The sequence below is a fragment of the Calliphora vicina genome, chromosome 1 (assembly GCF_958450345.1).
Source record: "Calliphora vicina chromosome 1, idCalVici1.1, whole genome shotgun sequence".
Lineage (NCBI taxonomy): Eukaryota > Metazoa > Arthropoda > Insecta > Diptera > Calliphoridae > Calliphora > Calliphora vicina.
This window is the reverse complement of record NC_088780.1, coordinates 117,456,449-117,481,449: the sequence shown is the minus strand read 5'-3', so window position 1 is coordinate 117,481,449 and position 25,001 is coordinate 117,456,449. Positions and strand designations below refer to the sequence as shown.

At 31.6% G+C, this 25,001-nt stretch overlaps 3 protein-coding genes across 4 annotated transcripts in view; 1 reads left to right on the top strand and 2 right to left on the bottom strand.

Moving 5' to 3' along the window:
* Positions 1-227: 227 nt before the first annotated feature.
* Positions 228-4,714, bottom strand: Yif1 (Yip1d-interacting factor 1). 2 transcript variants are annotated; one of them, XM_065515613.1, is made up of 4 exons: positions 4,555-4,714; positions 3,610-4,181; positions 609-995; positions 228-537 (listed from the first exon to the last, which is right to left on the bottom strand). In XM_065515613.1, exons 1-4 carry the CDS (start codon positions 4,586-4,588, stop codon positions 301-303), a joined length of 1,230 nt encoding a protein of 409 aa, XP_065371685.1. In that variant the 5' UTR covers positions 4,589-4,714; the 3' UTR covers positions 228-300. The 2 variants fall into 2 exon arrangements, with proteins under 2 accessions (XP_065371685.1, XP_065371684.1); XM_065515612.1 differs by having other exon boundaries at positions 4,540-4,683.
* A 3,010-nt stretch (positions 4,715-7,724) lies between these two features.
* On the top strand, positions 7,725-13,072 carry LOC135963666 (bifunctional purine biosynthesis protein ATIC). The gene is made up of 5 exons (XM_065515611.1): positions 7,725-7,824; positions 10,872-10,976; positions 11,049-12,121; positions 12,182-12,742; positions 12,836-13,072. Exons 2-5 carry the CDS (start codon positions 10,958-10,960, stop codon positions 12,953-12,955), a joined length of 1,773 nt encoding a protein of 590 aa, XP_065371683.1. The 5' UTR covers positions 7,725-7,824; positions 10,872-10,957; the 3' UTR covers positions 12,956-13,072.
* A 7,296-nt stretch (positions 13,073-20,368) lies between these two features.
* The window catches only part of LOC135963665 (ATP-binding cassette sub-family G member 8), a 61,213-nt gene continuing 56,580 nt past the window's right edge, over positions 20,369-25,001 (bottom strand). The window contains exons 3-11 of the mRNA XM_065515610.1: positions 24,573-24,704; positions 24,225-24,488; positions 24,039-24,163; positions 23,362-23,966; positions 22,908-23,295; positions 21,736-22,205; positions 21,547-21,667; positions 21,204-21,484; positions 20,369-21,132 (exon numbers count right to left, since the gene is read on the bottom strand). Of these exons, the coding sequence (XP_065371682.1) occupies positions 20,884-21,132; positions 21,204-21,484; positions 21,547-21,667; positions 21,736-22,205; positions 22,908-23,295; positions 23,362-23,966; positions 24,039-24,163; positions 24,225-24,488; positions 24,573-24,704 (2,635 nt within the window). The 3' untranslated portion in view covers positions 20,369-20,883. The remainder of the gene's footprint in view (positions 21,133-21,203; positions 21,485-21,546; positions 21,668-21,735; positions 22,206-22,907; positions 23,296-23,361; positions 23,967-24,038; positions 24,164-24,224; positions 24,489-24,572; positions 24,705-25,001) is intronic.

The window sequence follows — 25,001 nt, the reverse complement described above, 5'->3', positions numbered from 1 at the left end:
AACCAACATAGATAAGGGGAAATGCAACAGGAAAGAAATTAGTTGTGAGTTAAATCCTTCATCATGTTTATCTAACATTTGTTCCTTACTAAAGAGTCTCCTTTCGCTCTCACACCAAATTGAAAAGATGTTTTCTTTGTTTCGGTTTTAACTAAAGTATTCTTTTTAAGAATTCTGATGACTTCTTAAAGGAATTATATGTATAAAAAATATAAATTATAAAAATGTAAGGAATTGCAAAAAATTAAACAAGAATATATATTTAAACTAAACACATGATTTAAAATATGAGCGTTATAATTAGAATTGTAAATTTCTTGCTTCTAAAGTGGCGGCATCGGGGAAATATAAATGTTTCGATAGTAAGAAAGATAAAAATGCTTGTCCGCCTACGACCAAGAAAAGGAAATATAGTTTTCTTTTGCGTCCTCCGGTATAATCCAATTGTTGGGGATTGCCATAGGGATCATAGTTAATGGCACCGCTGGGGTTAGTGGGTGAAGATTCATGTAAAACTTTTGTTTTTAAAGTTCGTAGCTAAAAATTTATACACAAAATTTAGTACATTTTTTTTAAAATGATTATTAAACTTTTTACTAAACACTTACCAAAAAGAAGCCCAAGGATAAACTGCAATATGCTAGAGTTATATAGTAACCAAAACCATGAAACAGTGTGCTTACTAGCAAACATGCCACAATGGTAACAAATTTATAACCCGAAAACGCCAACAAGTCCAAAGTTTTTAAATTCGTTTTAATATTCACAACATACAATGTTATCGAGTATACAACCAATTCAAAAATACTTGAAGCCAATGCACTCGATGCCTCAATGCTTAGTTTTTCTGGAGTGAAACGATTTTGTAGACCCAACATGAGCCCGGCTACAACCACATATGTGATAAACGCCATAGTGGGTATGTATAAATCGGGAGCATTGATGTCGTAACGTGGCTGTACGGGTTGTTCTTGATCGTATTTAAGAGACCAGTCCTGCAAGTAAAGATAATAATAAATATTTGTTTAAATTCTTATTAAATAAATATATTTTATTGTTTTTTTATAAAACTACTCCATTTTTGTTTTCACTCAATAAATACGTACAAATTGTATTGATTAGTGTTATAATAAAGTTTACAAAAAATCAGCAATTTTAAAAAAAAATAATTTTTTTTTAAAAAATCAGCAATTTTCAAAAAGATATACATTTTTAATTGCATTTTCACAAAATTGTCTGATTCTTTTAGAGATTCTTGTTTTTCGTTACAGAGGGGATGCATTGAACCAATTGTAGAAGATTCAATAGTCTCCTTTCAACCATATTTGATAAAGCTTCCTTCGTGGTTTAATTTTGAGTTCATATTTTGCGACCTACAATTTCCCATTGGGGTTGAGATATGGCGATTGGTAAGGCCTCTTCAAACTCATTGGATTATATCCACTGGGTTACAACCCTAGAGGTGTGTTTGGGATCAATGTCGTGCTGGAATCTCCAAACTACGGCAGTTAAAACATAACCAGACTTCGTGTTAACGGGGGTTAGAAGTATAGCACTGGCCACACAATCTCTCCCGAAGGGTTCGGTTATTCAACATTCATGTATTTGTACAGTATTTAATTTATGTCTCGACCAGTTTAAATGTTCTTTGGCAGATTGTGTAGGTGCAGTACCGTTTTTTTGAAATAATTGTTTTTTCACACAACGATAGCAGCCAATACCAGCCTCATTTGCCCTGTGGCTAACAGTTCGAAAACTAATTTCTCATCGAATCTAACGGGGAGTAATTTTTGCGAATTCCTTAACCTCTCTCGTTATTAAATTATCTTGTCTTGGACTAGTAAAGTACTCCTCCCAAATTTTGAGTTTTTACAGTACCTGTCTTTCGAGACATTTTTTTTTTGTATTATTGATAAGTTTATGTGTTATTTGTTTTGGAGGAAAAAATTTAAAAAACCTTTTTGAATCAATTTTTGATTTCAATTTCAAAAGGGTAAAATTTATAAAGAGATTAGATCGTTTATGTGCTGGAATTCTTAGTGTTCACATCTTCTGATAAAGTTTTCTGTAAAATAAAGTTAAATATTTAATTTAACATTGATGGTAGGAAAATAAGCGAATGTGTGGAGTCAACGCGTAGAATAGTGCCAGGGAAGTTTAAAAATCATTTTTAAAAGCTTGTTTTGTGCCACTTGGAGCTTTTTCCTGTGGTAATTTGCTGACATAGACCAGACAGGTGTGCAATAAAACAATATGGGGTGGAAAATGAATTTAATTAAAAGTTGTTTTCAATTGAAAGATTTAATTTTCTGTTTATTAATGAGTATAACATATGTGTGACCCTGTTAATTTTGCCCACAATATACGAAATGTGGTTTTTAAAAAACTAACTATTTAAAAAAGTTTCATTGTGCGAAATAATTTAAAAAACTGAATTAATAAAATAAATATTAATAAAATGTTACATATTCTTTTTTGCAGAATATTAAATTTCCTTTTTTGCCTAAGCTAAGAACTATAACCAACCAAAGTATAACATTCTATAAATTTAGTTTTGTTGAACTGTTTAAATATGCTGCAATTTATTATATTTTAATAGGAAACCATGTAAATTTGAATTTATCTTGGAAACATTTTCGAAAACTGAAATTAAGGAGTTTAATTTTCAAAAATATTCCTTGTATTGTCACACATTAAATATTTTGCAACACTTACGTACGCGGTTAATAACATCACTTATATACATATGTATATTTTAAGATCATGGCCTTCATCTATTTCAATGTAATCATTATAAATGTTATCCTCAATATCACTTTCGACGACCGTTTCAAAATTACATTCTCCATCTCATTCAATTCCACTTTAATCTAAGTTAAAATTTTGATTATTAATTGCGATTCTTCTAATATTTCGCCAGCTAAATAACAAATATTTTATTCCGTACCTTTTATTTTCATTGGTTCAAGTCCTAGGCTAAAAAATTTAAAAGATTTGTTTTTAGAATTGTAACTTCTTGCAGTAATATTTATATATTTATAGAAGGAGCTATCGGAACACTCATCTACGGTGATCGAAAGTCCCTTTGTCTTTAGTTATCTGTCGAATTTCAGAAACAATACAACTTTTGTGAGTCTTATTACTTATTTAAATTTGAAATTATGAAAAATTTTAAGCAATTTAATAAATTTAAATATATATGAACAGTTATTCGTTTATTCGATTATTCTACATAAAATTGTTCGAATTATTCGTTATTCGAAAATGGCCATTTTTAAATTGTTCGAATAATTATTCGTATGAAATTATTCGATTAATCGAACGATCATTAGTCGAATGAATACCCTAGTCGATACTATTCCGGCCACATTCTGTTTTGGATTCTTCAGATTAATATCAAAAAATGTTAATAAGTTGAAATTTGGAATGTTGTGAAAATGTGACTTAAACTTCATATGTTTGTATTATTTTTTTTCTCAAGTATTATGGGTCCATTATGGATGGCAACCGAACTTTTATTACGTTGTGAGGGAACCACAAACTTCTTGTTTTCAATTTGGGTACAGAAAATGGTAGCTGCCAATTTCAAAGATAATCTCAATATCTTACCTTTTGTGTAAATGGGAAGAACAGCAAACGAAGTTTATTAATCACATAGTTATTATCGACAGCAAAATAGTACTTCAATTTGGCCACTGGTACCCATTTCGTGAATTGATTCTCTACCATTTGTTTGCCTTGATCGGCTAATCGTTGACCATACTGCATAGCCATGTCCTGAACAATGGGCTGTTGGAACATGGCAAACTGTGGAAATTGACCAGCAACTCCCGGCTGTTGGGGCTGAGAACCAAATGGAGCTCCTGCAGCCGGAGGAACACCAGGTACAGAACTATATTGTGGTGGTTGTTGGGGTTGGGGAGAGGGCGACGCATAACCATAGTTTTGATTTGGCAACGGCATACCACCATTATTGAATGCATTCGGTTGTGGTGGCTGCATTGGCTGCAGAGGGGCGGCATACGATCCAGCTCCCATATTGCCACCAGACTGCATCATAGGATCCAATACTGTGGGTCCAGCTGTGGCCGGAATATAGGGTGAAGCATTGGGCATGGGAGCAGCTGGACCCATGGCATTGATATCACTAACACGCTGGATTTTACGACCAGGACCGGAAGCTTAATAAAATTCATGTAAACTTGTTAGTAAATTTGTTCTATATAAAAAAACGTTAACACAAGGCAAAGAAACTAAGGAATATTGCAAGCTACAAACATTGGACAATATAAGCTAGAGTTCAAAGTAGGCAAAATACAGCAGACACAGGAGAACATGTTCATGTAGTCATCATAAATTTTTAACAAATAAACAGCAAAAACAGTAATAAAAATTAAACAAACGTTAACGAAAGTACACAAATTTTAGTAATATTCGATTGCCATTTGTGGACTTCTTTTTTTTAATTTCAACTTTTTACAACAATCTCTAGCTAAGGGTGGTGGTACTTGCGTATATTTCCTTGGTTTTTTTCCTTACAATTTTCCCACTTACGATTCCTCATGCCTGCATTTGGATTGTTATACATTTTCACTATCTTAATTTCAGCTTATTAAAGGCTAAATGTATATTTAGTTGATCAAATGAATAAAAATTTGTTTTTATTTCTAATAATACAATAATTATTCTTTTAACCACATCACCAATAGCCGCTGTTACCGATGAGTTGTTGTTTTAAGTACTTTAGTACCATTTTTGCAAACGAAGGAGTATAAATAGTACTAATTTATGCATGTATGCATTACAACTACAGCTGATGGGTGACGTTTGCATTTGTTTGGCTTATCGGGTCAACACTGAAAGAAAGTAAAGAAATTGATTCCTTAATTTAATTAATGATTATTGTTTCTAAAGTTAATTAAAAGAAACAAAAAGTATAAAAATAATTTTTAATAATAACAAATATATTGATATAAGGGATATACTGTCTGCTTTTGTAAAACACCTAGTAATTGTTATTGAAAACAACAAAATAATTACGAAAATAATTTTGTGTTTTTCAAAAACAGGTTCTTACTCTCTATTTTTATAGAAAACAATATCGGTATTCACAATGTAGAGTACTTGGCAGCGTTGCCGCTTTGGTCCAATTGGACCAAAATTGGTAGTTTGAAGTTAACAAATTGACTTTTGGTAGTTTGGTTGGTTTGTTCCGATATTTGTCGTATTTTGGTAGGCTACGATATTTCTGAATACAGAAGTATTTTTAAGAACAAAATAATTAAAATAATAACGAAAAAACTACTTATGTTAAGCCAAAATAATAAAACTACATATTTGCAAAATATGAAGATAGCATTTTCTAAAATATTTAGTTTAGTCAGGTAAATGTGTATTTATTTAGTAGTGTTGAGTTCAAAAAATGCCAAAGGGCTCTCAAAACTTTTATTTTCTAATAATATGTGTTAAACTCTGCTTCAATATCATTATTCCTCTGGATAATTTTATAGCAGCAATAATATAATTTTAAGTTAACTATTAATTTTGAAACGAATCCATATAGCATTTCTCAAATATTTTAAATTTGGTAGGTTTTGGTAGTTTTTAATTAGAAATTTGGTAGGAAAAATATTTTATGAGTGGCAACGCTGGTACTTGGCCTAGTAAAAAAGCAGAAGAGCAATTTATTTGCTCTTTCTAATGTATTTTGTTTTTATTTTTTTGATATTGTGCTCTTTTACTACATTACCAGGCCAAGTACTCTACATCATGATAAAAATATAGAAGGTAGTTTCAATAATTTTTTTTTTTTAAAATAAGGTTTTTTGAAGTTTCCTTTTTTTGTGAGCATTATAAAAAGCGTTGCCACATTTCAAAAAATGATTATGATTTTCGAGAATTTTTTTTACAAAAAATGTGTAATTTAATTTATTATTTAAATAAAAATGTATTATGTTGTGTTGGGAGTTATTGATTCAATTCCTAACGTTCGATTACTTATTAAAACACGTTAACTATTTTTACATGTATGCATTTTCTTCATTTTTGTTTTATTACTATGTAAATATTTTATATCTTTTAAATGGAGGTTTAATTATAAGAGACAAGTAGCACATGGAAGAATGTATTTTCAAGATCTAGCCGAGCACTCTCAGAAAATATAAAAAGTCTTCGAAATCGGATGGGAAACAAAAAATGGCACGCGTTTAACAAATTTACATGTCGAAGGTGCGCTACTTTGGGTCCCATAGCGCCGCCATTGAAGTATTGTGGGGTTCATTTTCAAATCTTAAACTCGAATATTCCTTGGGTACGCCGTTTAGAAATACGAGATTTATTTTCAAATAATTTCGATTCTAATAATGGATTATGATCGGTAATAATCGGTGATATATATCCCAAAATTTGTTTACATAATAAGTAGTATTTTGAAGTAACCTTGTGTTCATTGTGACAGCATTCATATCCAATCTCACACGCTTTGTTTTAACTGAAATATTACTTTTAACTAAATGGTCGGAGCACACCATTGGCTGTTTTGGCAAATCTTCTTCGCAAGCTTTACATATATCCATAAACTGTTGTTGTTGTTGGGTAAATATTTTTTCTATTTTTTTAATAATTTTCAAATTAATGAAAATTATGTATTCCCAAAGGGAAAATTTGAAATTGATATGGCATTACTATTTTTACGAAAACTTCAAAATCCTTAAGCATGTCAGATATAGAATTTGAAAAAATAAAGAGAGAATGAAACTACCTTCTATTTTTCTACTATGCTCTACATTGTGAATACCGCTAATAAATTCGTATCAAAATACTGTACAGAACGACAATAATTTAAAATTTTGTTTTATTTTCATAAAATTTTTTAAAAATAATTGATTGAAAAAAGCAGTTAGCAATTAGATAAATATTACTTTTTTTTAACAAAAATCGAAAAGTGGCTTAGATTAATAATTCATTTTTTTTATAGCTGGTCTTTGATAGAAATTCTTTCTAACATCGGCGTATGCTCCAAAAAAACTTTGTCCTTTCTATATTTTCTGAACTAATCGAGATAAAATAAAATTTAACATAGAATTTAAAGCATTACTTTTTTATTTCATTAATTATGTTTCATGGTGAACAAGGCGTATTTAACAAGGTGGCAGCAGTGGCGAATTGAAATAAATACAGGCGAATTCAATTATTTTTTATATATGGAGTTTGACATAATGGCGTTCCGGCGAATATTTTTTATATATGTAGTTTGACATTATCGCGTGCTAGGTCTGTAATCAGCTGTGCTCCCGATGGCACCTTATTAAATGCATCTTGACTTGGGGGTTACACGATCAAGTTTTGCCCAAGGCGTATTTAACAAGGTGACAGCAGTAGCGAATTGAAATAAATACAGGCGAATTCAGTTATTTTTTATATATAGAGTTTGACATACGGACGTACGGGCGAATATTTTTTATATATGTAGTTTGACATTTGTGCGTGCTATTTCTATAATCAGCTGTGCTGCCGATGGCACCTTATTAAATGCACCTTGACTTAAGCCTTCACAAATTTTTTAATTTCTGTTTTTTTTAACCTAAACAACTTTTTAATAGTTTTAAATATCATGTCTAATTTACCCGTTTTTCCCTCTGCCATCATCATAATAATTGATAAGAAGTTCGTTTAACATATTTAGTACTAAACTAACAGCACTGTGCCACCACTAGTATCAGCATATTAGTGCTTTCGTAGTGATACCGGTTAATTCAAAGTGAGTGTAATTGCGTAGTTTTAATTAAATTTAAACTTTTGCCAATCACAATTAAATTTTAACCGGTAAGTGAAAAAATAAACAAATTTCGACAAAATCTGAATTAAATTAAAAACAAATTTGACAATAGCAATTTAAACTGGATAAACGAATGACCTGAGGACAGTGGGAGGTTATGGAGAATTGAATGGATAGAAATTTACAATATGGTTTTTTAATTATAAATTTAATTTTATATTTGTGAATGTATCTTAAAACTCTGTCACTTGATTTAAATATCAGCAACTTTCATTGAAAATTTAATTAAGTTGGCTTCCAGTAAGTTTTTAGAGGGATGCACGTGGGTTTTTTTGCGCTCTGTTGGACATATGCTCATAGAAACAGATTTTTTTCATATTTATAAGATCGTGTCTATTCAACAGGTTTTATTTATCCAATAAGTACCACACACATGTGAATTAAAGATATTCAATGTATTTTTCCATTACTTTTCTTTATTTAGCTATTAAAAAATGGAATAGGAAAAGGTTTAGTGAATACGTTTTATTCCAAGTATCGTTGCTCTCTTTTGAAAACAAATTTGCGTGAGAGAAAAGTTATGTTAATATATTTTTATACGAGGGTTGCTTTAAAAGTTTTAGAATATATTACATATAACAAAATTTAATACTCAAATATTATTTTTCGTTTAACTAAAATAACTTTTATCCATTCCCATGTTTGTACATCAAAGCTATGTTTGATTGTGATAGTTTTTACTAATGTTTTTACAAATGTATAAAAAATATTGGAAAATAGTAAAACAAGCAAACATACTGATTTTTAAAGCATTAAATTTATATTTTTTATACCCTACAATATGGTGGGCTGGGGTGTTTGTAACACCACCTTAAAGTATACCGATCGATTTAACTATGTCCGTCCCTTCCTCCATCTGGCTGTCCATGTAAAGTGATATTTCGATAAAATTTAGCACATCCTTTTTTCGTCCCAAGGACGAAGCGTATTGAAATAGGTCCATTATTTTACCTAGCCCTTGTACAATTGTCCTCCATAATTACACACAGTTACTAAAGTATACATACGATCGACTTTTTGGGCCTTTTTTAAAAAATCTATATACATATATAAAAATACAGGGCCTGACTTATTCATTCACTCACTCATGACCAGGGAAACCAAAATATGCAAATGCATGTTTTTTCTGGTGAGTCTAATGAGCACATGGATAAGATATTTACACGTTTCAGAACTATTTAAGAATTTTGGCATCGATTTGTTAGTGCATATTTTTGCATATTTTACCCTTAAATACATATTTTTGCATATATTTGTTTTAAGAGCATATTTATGTCATATTTTGCGTTTTTAGAGCATATTTTACTGTTTGATAGCATATTTTGAGTTTATCAAAAACATATTTTTTTTTACTTATATTTCCCTGTTGTGTTACAGGTTTTTACTTCCTTTGTTTAAAATTCAAAATTGAAAAATAGATGGCTTTTCACCAAAAAAAAATTAAAAAACAGAAATTTTTTTTTTAAAATTTAAAATAATAACTCGAACAATTTTTTTATCCAAAAAATGAAAAAACTGAAAAAAAAATGTTCAACTAAAAAAAAAAAATTTTTTTCCAAAAAATTAAAAAACTGAAAAAAAATTTTGTTCACCTAAAAATATTTAAATTTTTTTATTTTGAAGTATAATTAGGTGAAGGGTATATAAGATTCGGCACAGCCGAATATAGCTCTCTTACTTGTTTTAATATAAAATAAGCACTATTTTAATAATAGCTCCATCTAAATATCAAATTTTAGTTCTAATTCAAACTTAACCGTTCTAAGTGTTAAAGAAATATTGTCTTTTAAATTTGTATAAAAATGTTTTCAGATCCAATAGACAACGATTTTTATTTGAAAATTTAAGTAAATTTTTTTTGGTTAAAAATTATGTAAAAGTTTGTTTTTTTAAGAGCATATTTTTTAAATTTTAAGAGCATATTTCAAAGTTTTTACTGCATATTTAAAGCGCCTAAAACGCTTTTTTAAGAGCATATTTCCGGTTTCCCTGCTCATGACTGATGAGTCAGTGAATGAGTGAGTGAATGAGTTAGGCCTTGTATTTTTAAATATATAGTTTTTTTAAAAAATGGCCCAAAAAGTCGATCGTGTACGTATAATTCAGTAACTTTTGCATTTGAAAACTATTTAATTCTTTTATATTTTGATACACTCCTGATTTTTATTATTCAGCATGATACAATAATATTATTTTAAATAAAAAACTGTCAAGCGGGGCACCCGGTGGGTTAAACTAATTCGAGTACGCTGAGTTCAGTGGTGCTAACCGTTTTTAGGGCACTGCTACACGTTCAATATATATTGTGATATTTGGATCGCGATCCATTGAAATGGATCACGCAAAATGAGATTATTCTGCGATTTGGATCGCGATCCATCAATACCGTATGCTACACGTTCAATAAATATCGCGATACTGGATCGCGGTCAATATATATTGAACGTGTAGCAGTGCCCTTAGGTTAGCTCTTGTTTTCGAGATATACCGTTATTTCGAAAATGGAGGAGGTTGCAGAACAAATATTCGCGTAACTCAAAAACGGTTTAGTTTATTGAATAAACTAAAAAAACCGAAATTCCGCAATAAAATTACCTTTAAGGCTAAACATTTTTTAATCTGCGCAGTCGTTTTAGAAATGTCAATTTCGTGCACAGTTCTATTTTTCAACTTTATTTAAAATGTGCTGTACTCTAAAATATTGTAAATCAAACACACTATGAGGTAAATCTATTAAAAGATCATTAAGTTTAAATTATAATTCATTTTCAAATAATATTTTTAAAAGTGATCTTGTTGTGAAGTGTTTTTATTTTTAAAATCACTGATAATTCGTAGCTGGGGAGAGGTTAAATTGGCAATGTAAATAAATAACTTCTGCACACATTTGTAGACGATTAAAGCTTATCGCTCGACAATATAAGAAAGGTCAATAAAATCGATTGATTAAAAGAAAAATAACAAGACGGACGGAATGATGCAAATCGACTTTGTTGAAAACAATATAACGTTTTATATATTCTTACAATTGCAGTTGCGGCATAAAAACCTATACGGAATAATAAATTATTTTTAAATTTACGTTAAAATTTAAAAAAAAAACAACAACAAAAATATAAAATGGCAGCTAAACGTATTGGTATGTTACACATTTCAAATGGCAATTATATGAATGATAATAATGTGAAATTGGTGATTTTATTTTATTTAGCTCTTCTTAGTGTTTCGGATAAAACCGGTTTAGTTGATTTTGGCAAGACCTTAAATGGTTTAGGTTACCAATTGGTCGCTAGTGGTGGTACTGCTACAGCTCTACGCAACGCTGGTCTTTCCGTTAAGGATGTCTCCGACATAACCGGTGCCCCTGAAATGTTGGGTGGCCGTGTCAAGACCCTTCATCCTGCTGTGCATGGTGGTATCTTGGCTCGTGTTTCGCCCTCCGATCAGGCTGATATGGAAAAACAAAAGTTTGATTATATCAGTGTGGTAGTGTGCAATTTGTATCCCTTCGTAAATACCGTTTCCAAACCTGATGTAACTGTGGCTGATGCCGTCGAAAATATTGATATTGGTGGCGTTACTCTATTAAGAGCTGCCGCTAAGAATCATGATCGCGTCACCGTTATCTGTGAGGCTGACGATTATGGCAAAGTTGTAGCCGAAATTCAACAAAATGGCGATACATCTTTGGAGACCCGCAAACTTTTGGCTTTGAAGGCATTTACCCATACCGCCACCTACGACGATGCCATTTCGGACTATTTCCGTAAACAATACTCCAGTAGTGTTTCTCAACTCAACTTGAGATACGGTATGAATCCTCATCAAAAGCCTGCTCAAATATTCACACAATTGGAAAAGTTACCATTGCGTGTTGTTAATGCTGCTCCCGGTTTCATCAATCTCTGTGATGCTTTGAACGGTTGGCAATTGGTTAGGGAATTGAAAAAGGCTTTGGGTTTGCCAGCTGCCACTAGTTTCAAGCATGTATCTCCCGCTGGTGCTGCTGTGGGCAATCCCTTGAGCAGGGAACAAGCCAAATTGTGTATGGTTGATGATTTGTATGATTCTTTAACCCCACTTGCCACCGCCTACGCTAGAGCTAGAGGTGCAGATCGTATGTCCTCATTCGGAGATTTCGTAGCTCTATCCGATGTGTGTGATGTTGTTACTGCCAAAATTATCTCGCGTGAAGTTTCTGATGGTATCATTGCACCCGGTTATGAGCCTGCAGCTTTGGAAATCTTAAAGAAAAAGAAGAATGGAGGATACTGCATCTTGGAGGTGGGTGCAATATAAATTAAATACCCAATTTAAATTTTATTAATGTCTGTATAATTTTAGATGGATCCCGCTTATGAACCTTCATCTTTGGAGCGTAAAACCATTTTTGGCTTGACTTTGGAACAAAATCGCAATGATGCCGTTATCGAACCATCTCTATTCACAAAAGTTGTTACTAAAAACAACAAGATGCCCGAAGCTGCTGTACGTGATTTGATTGTGGCCACCATTGCCTTGAAATTCACTCAAAGTAACTCGGTTTGTTATGCCCGTGACGGTCAAGTTATTGGCATTGGTGCTGGCCAACAATCACGTATACATTGCACACGTTTGGCTGGTGAAAAGGCTGATAACTGGTGGTTGAGACAACATCCCCGTGTTGCTGGCATGAAATTCAAGGCTGGTGTCAAACGCGCTGAAATCTCAAATGCCATCGATAACTTTGTTAATGGTACCGTTGGCAAGGATATGCCTTTCGCTCAGTTCGAGGCCATGTATGAAGTAGTACCTGCTCAATTCACCGCCGAAGAAAAGTCAGCCTGGCTTAAGGAATTGACTGGTGTTGCATTGGGTTCCGATGCTTTCTTCCCCTTCAGAGATAACATTGATCGTGCTTATTTGGTAAGTTTTAATTTTAGACATTAATTATTGAATAGAAAATAATTCAACTACATATGTATGTATATTAAATTTGTTTCTTTTTCTGTTTTGCAGAGTGGTGTATCCTACATTGCTAGCCCGGCTGGTTCCACCAATGATGCTGGTGTCATTGCTGCTTGTGATGAGCACGGCATTATTATGGCCCACACTAATTTACGTTTGTTCCATCATTAATTTTTGATTTTTGTGTAAATTTTTTTCGCTCAAAGTTTTTCGTTTAGTTTTAAGTTAATTCATGTTTGAAATATACAAATGTATTCAGTAAAAGACAATAAAATATTTTAATCTAAATGTAAACATATTTCAATTAACAAATTTAACAGGTTATTCCAATTAACTCCGGAGGGAAAGACAATGAATTAAAAATTGGCTTGATGCCTTAGATTCATGTTCAATTTTTTAAATCTTTGTGCTGACAATACAGGTTAAAGAAAAGAGGCACATAAAGTTTGTTTCGTTTCAATGACGCTTTTGATAACGGATAGTAAGTCCATGCCTTCATCTTGCCCCATAAAAATGTTCTGAACAAAATCGATATCAAATTTAACATACTTCTCAATTTTGTGAAGACTAGTCCATAATTGACTACAGATCCCATAGGAAGCCTGTTCTTTAAAATCACTTGAACGTATGTATATAAAAATAGGTATCAATGCAAAATGTACCACAAGGATCGATCATGAGGCCTATTCTGAAAATTCCTATAATCCATAACCTTATGTAGGTAATTCTACAGAAGTACCATCTCGATAAATCGGGTTAACGCTCTGAAACCTCTATGAATATAAAATTTCCCCAGCAGTTCTGGTACATACAATGACACTTGATGTCTTTTTTCTTGATTAAAAATTGAAACACCAACTTGAATGAGAAATTGAATGCAAGTTCGTTTCAATTCTTAAAAGTGTAGTAGTAAAAAAGTATGAGTGTATTAAAACTTGAAAGGTAAAACTTGTTCATGTAACCCCCAAGTTAGCCATTAGCTAATTTTTTTTGCCATTTTTATACCCTTCACCTTCGTGAGAATGGTATATATAAGTTTGTCATTCCGTTTGTAATTTCCACTATATAATTTTCCGACCCTATAAAGTATATACATATATTGTGAATCCTTATAGATAGCGGAGTCGATTAAGCCATGTCCGTCTGTTAGTTGAAATCAATTTTCTGAAGACCCCAGATATCTTCGGGATCCAAATCTTCAATAATTCTGTCAGACATGCTCTCGAGAAGTTTGCTATTTAAAATCAGCAAAATCTGTCCATGTTTTGTTGGGCGTTGTTATTGTTTTTTATACAACAAAACGTATGTTTGGATGTGTGTTGGTTTTATTGCTTTGTGTATTTTGTTTTTCGGTGTTTTGTTTCGTTTGTAACTTCTACAATTTTTAAAAGTGTTCTTGATATATTTAGGATGCTGTACGCTGAAAGTGGGCAATATACATACATACATACGTATATACTAATTATTATAAAAAATAATAATGCATCCACAACAAAGGTGAAGGGTATATAAGATTCGGCATAGCCGAATATAGCACTCTTACTTGTTATACAGTAATTTTGACTTACCTGCCTTTCACTTAAGAGCATTTTGCATATTAGTGCACAAAACATGAGTTTTGTACATATATTTATTTATCAATCTCCATACAAATTCGTTAATTTAAGTGCATTGTTCATATCTGCATTTGGAAGCTATAACAGGTTTTCATGAAAAAATTTTATTTAGCTGTCTAATATAAAATTAAATCAAAATCAAATAAGAAAAATACGATTTTGAATAAAAATTATTTTATAAACTTCTTAATAATCTTAAAAGTAGCTAAAATAGCAAATTTGTCGTTTTAGATTTCAAAGTATGGTCGGATGGAATATTGTGACACCAGGTCTCAATTAATAATCAAAATATTAACTTAGATTAAAGTGGTGTTGAAAGTGATGGCGAATGTGATTTTGAAACGGTCGTGGAAAGTGATTTTAATATAAGTAAGTGTTGCAAAATATTTAATAAATCTAATGATAAATACAAAATAATGCAAACTTACGTTTTGTTGGAAGAAAAACATGGAGTTCGTCTTATACATGATGTTAAACATTGTTAGACATCTTTGTCTAACATGGTAATAAACTTTTTTGCGTATTTATAAATGCGGCAATCATGCACTGTCTGAATTCAAATTCGCCACCTTCACTGACAATGATATCAAACTTTGGACAGATTTGTGTAATTCCCTAAGACCACTTGATTAAGCAAAGATTCGGCAACGTTGATAGAGCTTGAGGGTATAATATAATTTGTTATAAATAATTTAGAAAAAGTGAATAATTACTTAAACTAAAGAATTAGCTACTCATTTTTAAACCCGAATTAATGAACGACATACAAAAGTTCTTATTATGTTTATATTGTACTAGCTAAAACCCGGTGTGCTTCGCTACCCGTACCGTAAAGATTTACAATATATTTAGTCCATCTAAATTTAGTTTCTGTTCATGTGAAAAACATGGATTTTCTAGATTTAGTCCGCAAACTTCCAAATACTGACCATGAGCTTTATCAATTGTCATTGAAAATACTAAGCAAATAGGAAACTGCAATCGATTAAAATCAAATGGCATTTCCGAAGATATAATTCGGTCGCTCCGATTAAATTGTTCCTTAATTGCCTTACTGTAAGTCGAGTGCCATTACAAATACGCAAACGATCATACAAACAAACACACATTGACTTTTATATATGGGGGATTTCATGTCAAGTGAACCAACTTTTGAAATCGATGTCTTCCGATCGGGATGAAATTTGCACCAAGGTTAGCTCTATTGGATAGTAACTCAGACACAATTTTTCAACAACATCGGTCGAGAACTCTCTGAGTTATAGGGGGTAAAATTTTGACAATTTGGTCAAACAGGGGTTTTTTCTTATCCATGTAACTTATTACCTATTGTTCTTAGCAAAATGTGTCCCAAATAGTATAGATAGCTATTTCTTCGATCTTTCGAAAAAAAATATTTAAAAAAAAAAATAAAAAATTTTTAATATTTTTTTTCCGAAATCAAAAACATTTTTGACTTTTTTTTAAAATACGCTATTTTTTTTTTTTTTTTCTTAAAATAAAGTTTAGATATTTTCCTTGAACACCTACTTGGTCGCTTAGTGGGATGCGAGTGGGATATCTATCAAAATAAATATTTTGTAACTCAAAACATAAAATTTTTGACTTTTTTTGCAAAATCAAAAACTTTGTTGACTTTTTTTTTTCAAAATGGACCCTTTTTTAATCTTTTTTTTTAGGTCAAACAAAAGCTTAGATATTATCCTTGAAGACCCTTTTGGTCGCTTAGTGGGATGCGAGTGGGATATCTATCAAAATAAATATTTTTTAACTCAAGACTTACAATTTTTGACTTTTTTTTTGGCAAATACGATTTTTTTTTCCAAATGGGCCCTTTTTTTAAAATTTTTTTTGTAGTCAAAAGAAAGCTTAGGTCCATTCCTTTAAGATATTTTTAGTCCCTTAGTGGGATGCGAGTAGGATATCTATCAAAATAAATATTTTGTAACGCAAGACATACAATTTTTTAATTTTTTTTTGCAAAATCAAAATTTTTTTCCAATATGGGCCCTTTTTTAATTTTTTTTTTTGCTCAAAAGAAAGCCTAGGTCCATTCCTTTAAGATATTTTTAGTCCCTTAGTGGGATGCGAGTGGGATATCTATCAAAATAAATGTTTTAACACAAAAATTGTATGTCTTGAGTTACAAAACATTTATTTTGATATATATCCCACTCGCATCCCACTAAGCGATCAAAACCATCTTAAAGGAATAGGCCTAAGCTTTCTTTATAGCAAAAAAAAAAATTACAAAAAGGGCCCATTTTAAAAAAAAGTCAAAAAAGTTTTTGATTTTGCCAAAAAATCAAAAATTGTATATCTTGAGTTACAAAATATTTATTTTGATAGATATCCCACTCGTATCCCACTAAGGGACCTAAAATATCTTAAAGGAATGGACCTAAGCTTTCTTTTGACTAAAAAAAAATTTTTAAAAAAGGGCCCATTTTGAAAAAAAATTCGAATTTGCAAAAAAATGTCAATAATTGAATGTCTTGAGTTACAACATTTTTATTTTAATAGATATCCTACTCACATCTTCCTAAGTGACAAAATAGGTCTTAAAGGAAAAGACCTAAGCTTTCTTTTGAGCAAAAAAAATTTTTAAAAAAAAGTCCCATATTGGAAAAAAATTTCGATTTTGCAAAAAAAAATTAAAAAATTGTATGTCTTGCGTTACAAAATATTTATTTTGATAGATATCCCACTCGCATCCCACTAAGTGACTAAAAATATCTTAAAGGAATGGACCTAGGCTTTCTTTTGAGCAAAAAAAAAAATTAAAAAAGGGCCCATATTGGAAAAAAATTTTGATTTTGCAAAAAAAAATTAAAAAATTGTATGTCTTGCGTTACAAAATATTTATTTTGATAGATATCCCACTCGCATCCCACTAAGGGACTAAAAATATCCTAAAGGAATGGACCTAAGCTTTCTTTTGACTACAAAAAAATTTTAAAAAAAGGGCCCATTTGGAAAAAAAATCGTATTTGCAAAAAAAAAAGTCAAAAATTGTAAGTCTTGAGTTAAAAAATATTTATTTTGATAGATATCCCACTCGCATCCCACTAAGCGACCAAAAGGGTCTTCAAGGATAATATCTAAGCTTTTGTTTGACCTAAAAAAAAGATTAAAAAAGGGTCCATTTTGAAAAAAAAAAGTCAACAAAGTTTTTGATTTTGCAAAAAAAGTCAAAAATTTTATGTTTTGAGTTACAAAATATTTATTTTGATAGATATCCCACTCGCATCCCACTAAGCGACCAAGTAGGTGTTCAAGGAAAATATCTAAACTTTATTTTAAGAAAAAAAAAAAAAAAAAAAAAAATAGCGTATTTTAAAAAAAAGTCAAAAATGTTTTTGATTTCGGAAAAAAAATATTAAAAATTTTTTATTTTTTTTTTTAAATATTTTTTTTCGAAAGATCGAAGAAATAGCTATCTATACTATTTGGGACACATTTTGCTAAGAACAATAGGTAATAAGTTACATGGATAAGAAAAAACCCCTGTTTGACCAAATTGTCAAAATTTTACCCCCTATAACTCAGAGAGTTCTCGACCGATGTTGTTGAAAAATTGTGTCTGAGTTACTATCCAATAGAGCTAACCTTGGTGCAAATTTCATCCCGATCGGAAGACATCGATTTCAAAAGTTGGTTCACTTGACATGAAATCCCCCATATATATAAGGGTTTCAAATATATACAAATTTTAACATTTACTTAATATTGTTGGTAGTCCACGCATTTCTGTACTAAAATCTAATATTGATAGCTGCTATAGCTTTCCCCATATATAATTTGTCATATCTATTCAAGGTGCCACGTCCACTTTTGCTAGATTGCCCATTTTTGGCCTAAATATGTAATTCATACAAAGTTTCATTGCTTTACATATCAAAATTATACAGATAGATATGAATTTTAGTATTTAGTTTGTATGGGATGTGCCACGCCCACTATTGATAGTCCGCCCATTCGTGTCCTAAATATTAATATTGATTGTATCCCATATAATAGATTTTTTAATTATCATCATATGGGAGGTGCCACGCCCTCTGTGGCTTCTACTCCCATTTTGGCCTCAAATATTTATACAAACGGTGGTATTGCTCATTGAGGAATATAGCTGTTATAGTTTCCAAAATATTTGCTTATTGGCCAAGTTATTAGCGAATTTAGATATTTTGAATTTTTATATAAAAAATCGATATTTGGTCAGAAATATGAGTGCTTACAGATCGAGCTCCTTTTCTTGATTAAACGCTTATTGGCCAAGATATTTGCGAATTTAGATATTTTGAGTTTTTATATAAAAAATCGATTTTTGTTAAGAAATATGAGTGATCACAGATCGAGCTTCTTTTCTTGATTCAACGCTTATTGGCCAAGTTATTAGCGAATTTAGATATTTTTAATTTTTATATAAAAAATCGATTTTTGGTCAGAAATATGAGTGATCACAGATCGAGCTCTTTTTCTGGATTAAACGCTTATTGGCTAAGTTATTAGCGAATGTACATATTTTGAGTTTTTATATAAAAAATCGATTTTTGATCAGAAATATGAGTGATCACAGATCGTGCTGATTTTCTTGAATAAACGCTTATTGGCCAAGTTATTAGCGAATTTAAATATTTTGAGTTTTTATATAAAAAAATCGATTTTTGTTAAAAAGTATGAGTGATCACAGATCGAGCTCTTTTTCTTGATTAAATGCTTATTGGCCAAGTTATTAGCGAATTTAGATATTTTGAGTTTTTATATAAAAAATCGATTTTTGGTCGGAAATATGAGTGATCACAGATCGAGCTGCTTTTCTTGATTAAGCGCTTATTGGCCAAGTTATTAGCGAATTTAGATATTTTGAGTTTTTATATAAAAAATCGATTTTTGGACAGAAATATGAGTGATCACAGATCGAGCTCTTTTTCTTAATTAAACGCTTATTGGCAAGATATTAGCGAATTTAGATATTTTGAGTTTTTATATAAAAAATATATTTTTGGACACAAATATGAGTGATCACAGATCGAGCTCCTTTTCTAGATTCAACGCTTATTGGCCAAGTTATTAGCGCATTTAGATATTTTGAGTTTTTATATAAAAAATCGATTTTTGGACAGAAATATGAGTGATCACAGATCGAGCTCTTTTTCTTAATTAAACGCTTATTGGCCAAGATATTAGCGAATTTAGATATTTTGAGTTTTTATATAAAAAATCGACTTTTGGTCACAAATATGAGTGATCACAGATCGAGCTCCTTCTCTTGATTCAACGCTTATTGTCCAAGATATTAGCGCATTTAGATATTTTGAGTTTTTATATAAAAAATCGATTTTTGTAGCACTTTTTTTGTGCTTGCAAGGTGGTACTCTCTATTGTATATGGTTGATACATCAATATATCCGCTATAGTTCAACCAACATTTCGTTTGGGCCCTATCGTGTTTTCAAAAGACTGGCATACGGATAGCTTGATCGTGTTAGAATCTTATAAGGTCTAACACGATGTCCGTCCGTCCGTCTGGTTGGCTGGCTGTCCATGTAAACCTTGTGCGCAGAGTACAGGTCGCAATTTTGAAGATATTTCGATCAAATTTGGTATATATTATTTTTTCGGCCAAAGGACCAAGCCTATTGAAAATGGTTGAAATCGGTCCATTATTTCACCTAGCCCCCATTCAAATGATTGTGAGTATAAAAATTTGATTTAAAAAATCTTAATATTAAATTAGTTGTATCCAAAGAAGAAGAATCACATAGTGTTCTAAAGCTTTTATGGGAATGGGTCCATAATTGGATATATTATCAACATAATTAATAATACGTTTCCCAATTGTCAATATGTTGACAAATCGGAAAGTCTGGCCTGGCCGGCTTTTCGGAAAATTAAAATATACATACATATTCTTGCTTGTCTAGTAGATATTCTAACAATTTCATCTGATGATGTAAGTTAAACATTTTCTATTATCCATTTAAAAAATATTGTATATTATATTTTTATTAATACATATTTTACAATAAATTTTCTTAAAACTATAATTAGTCCAGCATTAATATAATAAATCAAGTAAAATAAATGTTACTTAAAACTAATGTAAAATATTATTTTATATTTTTTTGTTTCTAACATTAGGATTGCAACAATAATTAGTAAATATATTTTTTTATAAAATATGTATGTATATATTTTTTTAAATGTATTTTATTTAAAATTTCATTTCAAATTTTTTCTCTCATTACAAAATAAATGCAAAATCAAAATGTGCAACATAATAAAATATGCAATTAATTAAATAAAAATAATATAAAACTTATTTTTAAAACTATGGAAGTTGTTAAACTTAATGTTAAAAATTAAATTAGAATATTGCAGCACTAAGTTAGTAAGTATATTTAGTTACTATTTTAAAAGAAACCACTTCTTTATCTCTACTAAATGATTATTTAACTATACTGCACTTGGTCATGTTCTTCAAATGCGATCTTTGAAGGCCTTTTTTTGTTTTTTACAAAAAATATTGCGACAATTACAAACAAACACGCAAAAGGTAACAAAGAATATTACCACTGAGGCCACAACTAAAGCGATGGTAGTGGTTTGATCGTAGGTCGCTGTAGGATCTAATTTATGATCTTGTGGCAATAATTGATAATCGACTAGCACTTGTGTACCGTTCGGCGGTGGACAGGGTTGTTGCACAATAATCTCTTGATGTTGCACCTGTAAATAATGGAAAATAAAGTTAGTTTATGTCTGACAAAAATTTGTATTTAATTTTTTGTTGATCTCACCTGTTTATTGCGACACAATTGTAAACCTGCTGAGTTGGCCAAAGTTTCCGCACTATATTCATCTTGTACTAAAACTGGTAACAGCCATTTCTCAGGCGATATCAATTCAGACCAAGACCATATTTTTGATAAATTTTTGGGATGTACAGAATAACCGCCCACAGCTGTCAAACCCAATGTAATTAAGGTATTGACAATCATGGCCGAAACTTTGCAGGGCATCAAATGAGCACAGAATAAGGCCAAGGTCTGTATAACAGTAAGATAAAGCAGCATATAACCTGAAAACAGAAAATTAAATTCAATATAAAATAATTACAAGAAAAAATACAGATAAACTTACCCATATATAGATAAATGCCAGTATCACTACTGGTGGTATATGTATACAAACCGGCCATACTATGGGCGGGTAACAAATAGGCCAACCATATGCATAGACTGGGAAATAGGCCCAACAAACTCTACAATTATATATTGAATTTATGACATTATTTCTTCAAAGTATTAGCTCAATTAGGATATAACTCACCTGCACTATTATATATAATGAACGAGAATATAAACCCAAACGTATATCTCTTTCGGCATGCCTACGATCCTCTTGGGTATCCCTTATGGTCAACATAAGCAGTGGCCAATACATTAAAGCCATGACACAATGATGATAACCCAAACGATCATTATAGGTGAGCTGTGGATCTGAAGCTGGTACATCCCAGAATATACAACCAATACATAAAGATAATACCGCAGCCGATATTAATTTACTGATCCAAGTGAGTAGCGAACCAGGTTGTTTATAAGCTGCAAAACGTTTTATTAACGCCTTAAATTGACCAAAGAATCCAGCTTTACGTATAAAATTAGGCATTGAGGCTGGTGGTGCTGCTAGTGGTGGTTCGGAATTTATTTGATCCCATGAATTTGCTAAAGATTCTATGCGTGCAGATGACTCCAGTAATGCGGCCGCCGATAGATCGTCCAAGGTAACCAGGTCCACTAAGGCGTTAGTGTTTGAGATAAAAGAAATTTTTTAAGTATTATAATATTATGTTTACATGGGGTTTATCTTTAATAAAATGTCTGATAAAGGGGCGAAAGAATGAGATAAATCATCTAATTGCTGTATGAATGTCTATTATCTTAACATGTGTGAAACTTTGCTTCAAATGTATTAAGGGCTTACTTTCCATCGAAAAATATAGGTACATAACATTTCGACTTATTTTTAAGAAAAATTTCAAATATTTAAAATGTTGACATCGGCGGTGAAAATGTCATATTAAAAGTTATGTTATTCCTATACAGGCTTGGAGGATGCCAATTACATTTTCCATTAAATTACTTTAGTTGCAATTGTCATAAAAAGTTTTAATTACAATTACATGCTATTGTAGTTGAATTGTTACTGATTACAATTATTGGTAATTGTTACTGCCATTTTTCAATTAAAATTACAATTACTTGTTATTGTAAATTACAATATTCAAATACAAATAACAGTAATTATATCTGAAATAGTTCAATTAGATTTTATACATGTAATTGTTCTTTCTTTAACAAAAATGTCTATAAAAATTAATTTAAATAGTCCGTTATGAATATTTTTACGCATTTCATAACTTTGGAGCCAAACAATATTTCAATTCTTGGAGGAGTGATAGCCAATTGCTTTAAAATTTGTTTTCAAGTTATACTTACAATAATAATCAGCAGGATTTTTAAAGGGCGGACACGGATAGCCTAATTCACCCATATGACGTGGTAAATCCGAACGGCTACCAGAAAACACAGTCCTACCGCCAGACAGTAAAAGTACACCCGAACACATAGATAGAATCTCAAATGTGGGCGGTTGTAGAGTCATTATGACAATACGGCCACCACTGCACCATTGTCGCAAGTATTCGACCAAAAAGAAGGTATCAAATATGTCCATATTTGAAGTAACCTGATCCAGTATTAATATTGAAGATTGAGCCAATAGTTGGCAGGCTACACTTAAACGCTGCTTTTCCGAGTGAGTCAAAGAGGAGACATTTGAAGCACGCACCGTGGTCAAGCCCAAATCTTCAATAAGAACATCCATCTAGTAAAAATAGAAAATAGTTTAGATTTTTTCTATATGGTTTAAAATATCTTTTATCCTACTAACCCTTTCTTTTAAATCACTACGATCCATGGGTCCCCTTAAAGCGGCATGGAAATTCAAGGTACACTGTACACTCATTCTCGGATCCAATGACGAGGCATTCAATGCAGGCACATAACTACACAACTCCCGTAAACCACGACGATTTATTTGTTGTCCGTTTATTAAAATCTCACCTCCCATACGTTCTCTAAGGCCCGCCAAACATTCTGTCAGGGCAGTGCCCTCTTTTTGTGATGTTGCCATTATGGCAAATAAATCTCCAGCTTTAGCTTGTAGCGAGACACCCCTTAAACAGGGATTAACATCTAAACAATGCACTTGTATATTGGGATAAACCAAGCCGATTTCAGAACGTTTACGATGTGTCATGCCATAATTGACCATATGACCGTTGGCTTGTTGTTCCATTTGATTATGACGATGACGTGATGAGGCATAAAGGCGGGATTCTGCACCACCTCCACCTATTACACCACCGCCACCACCACCTCCATAATCATAGACATCATTGCCACCCGCCAGTAAATCAGCTTCGCTGTGTGAACGATGACCATAATGTTTGCCATTGGGTATGTACTGTTGATGAGTATTAACGTGGGCACCAACTACAAAAAAATATGGGGTATATTTAGATAAAATATAGTTTAATAATTTAATAAAAACTATTGTTCACTTACCTGCTATACTTGCTCGACTGTTGGCTTGACGTAATGCTGACATTGGAATGCCTTGAGCTCTAGAATCGGGACGTGATGTGGGTATACCACCTATGGCACGAAAATCCGATTCACTGCGATATTTTCTACGAAAAATTATAATTTTCTTATGAACTAATTTTTATTTTTAAAATAAAAAAGTATTACCTTAAATTGGGTGGTCCACGACTACGAGTAGTTTCGTTGTCACTGCTGTCATAACCGGACGAACCAGCAGTTGGACCTGCCGAACTATCACGAAAACCCCGATTAATGCGGCCATTTACACCACCGCCGCCACCACCTCCATTACCACGCATACCACCCGGACCTGGTCCGGGACGATGTGATCGCTGTGAACCGGCATTTGGTGGAAACACACGGGGTAAACCAAATTTCAAATATGTATACATATTAGAGCCCAATGGCGATCTTTAAATAAAATAAATTAAAATCTTTAAAATAAAATTCTTTAAAACAAACAAAATGCAGCAGCAGCTGCAACACACAACTTACTTGGGACCATAGCGCGGATGATTGAGTATTGATTGTACTGTTGTATCGCGTAATTGAAAATTTCCATATGGCAACGGTGATTTGTCAGAAGACCCCAGAGCTGAGTCAGTAAAATCAGAATTTAAATTTTGTCTGCAACAAAGAACAATAAAGAGAAATACAAGTGAATAAAAATATAAAAAAAATTTATTTCGTTTTTGTTAATTAAGTTAATAAACGGATGCGGTTTGGTTGGTTAAACTACAAACTCAAACATAAATTGGCTTAAACCCTGGGTGTGTTTATAGGTTGTTTCATTATATATTTTTTTATGTTCTGTATGTTCTATGGTTTTTATGTTTTAGGTTTCTACTAGAGAAGTAGAGAACAAACAAACAAACAAACAAAAAGCATCAATCTATCAATCAATGCAATTTTATGATTATTTCC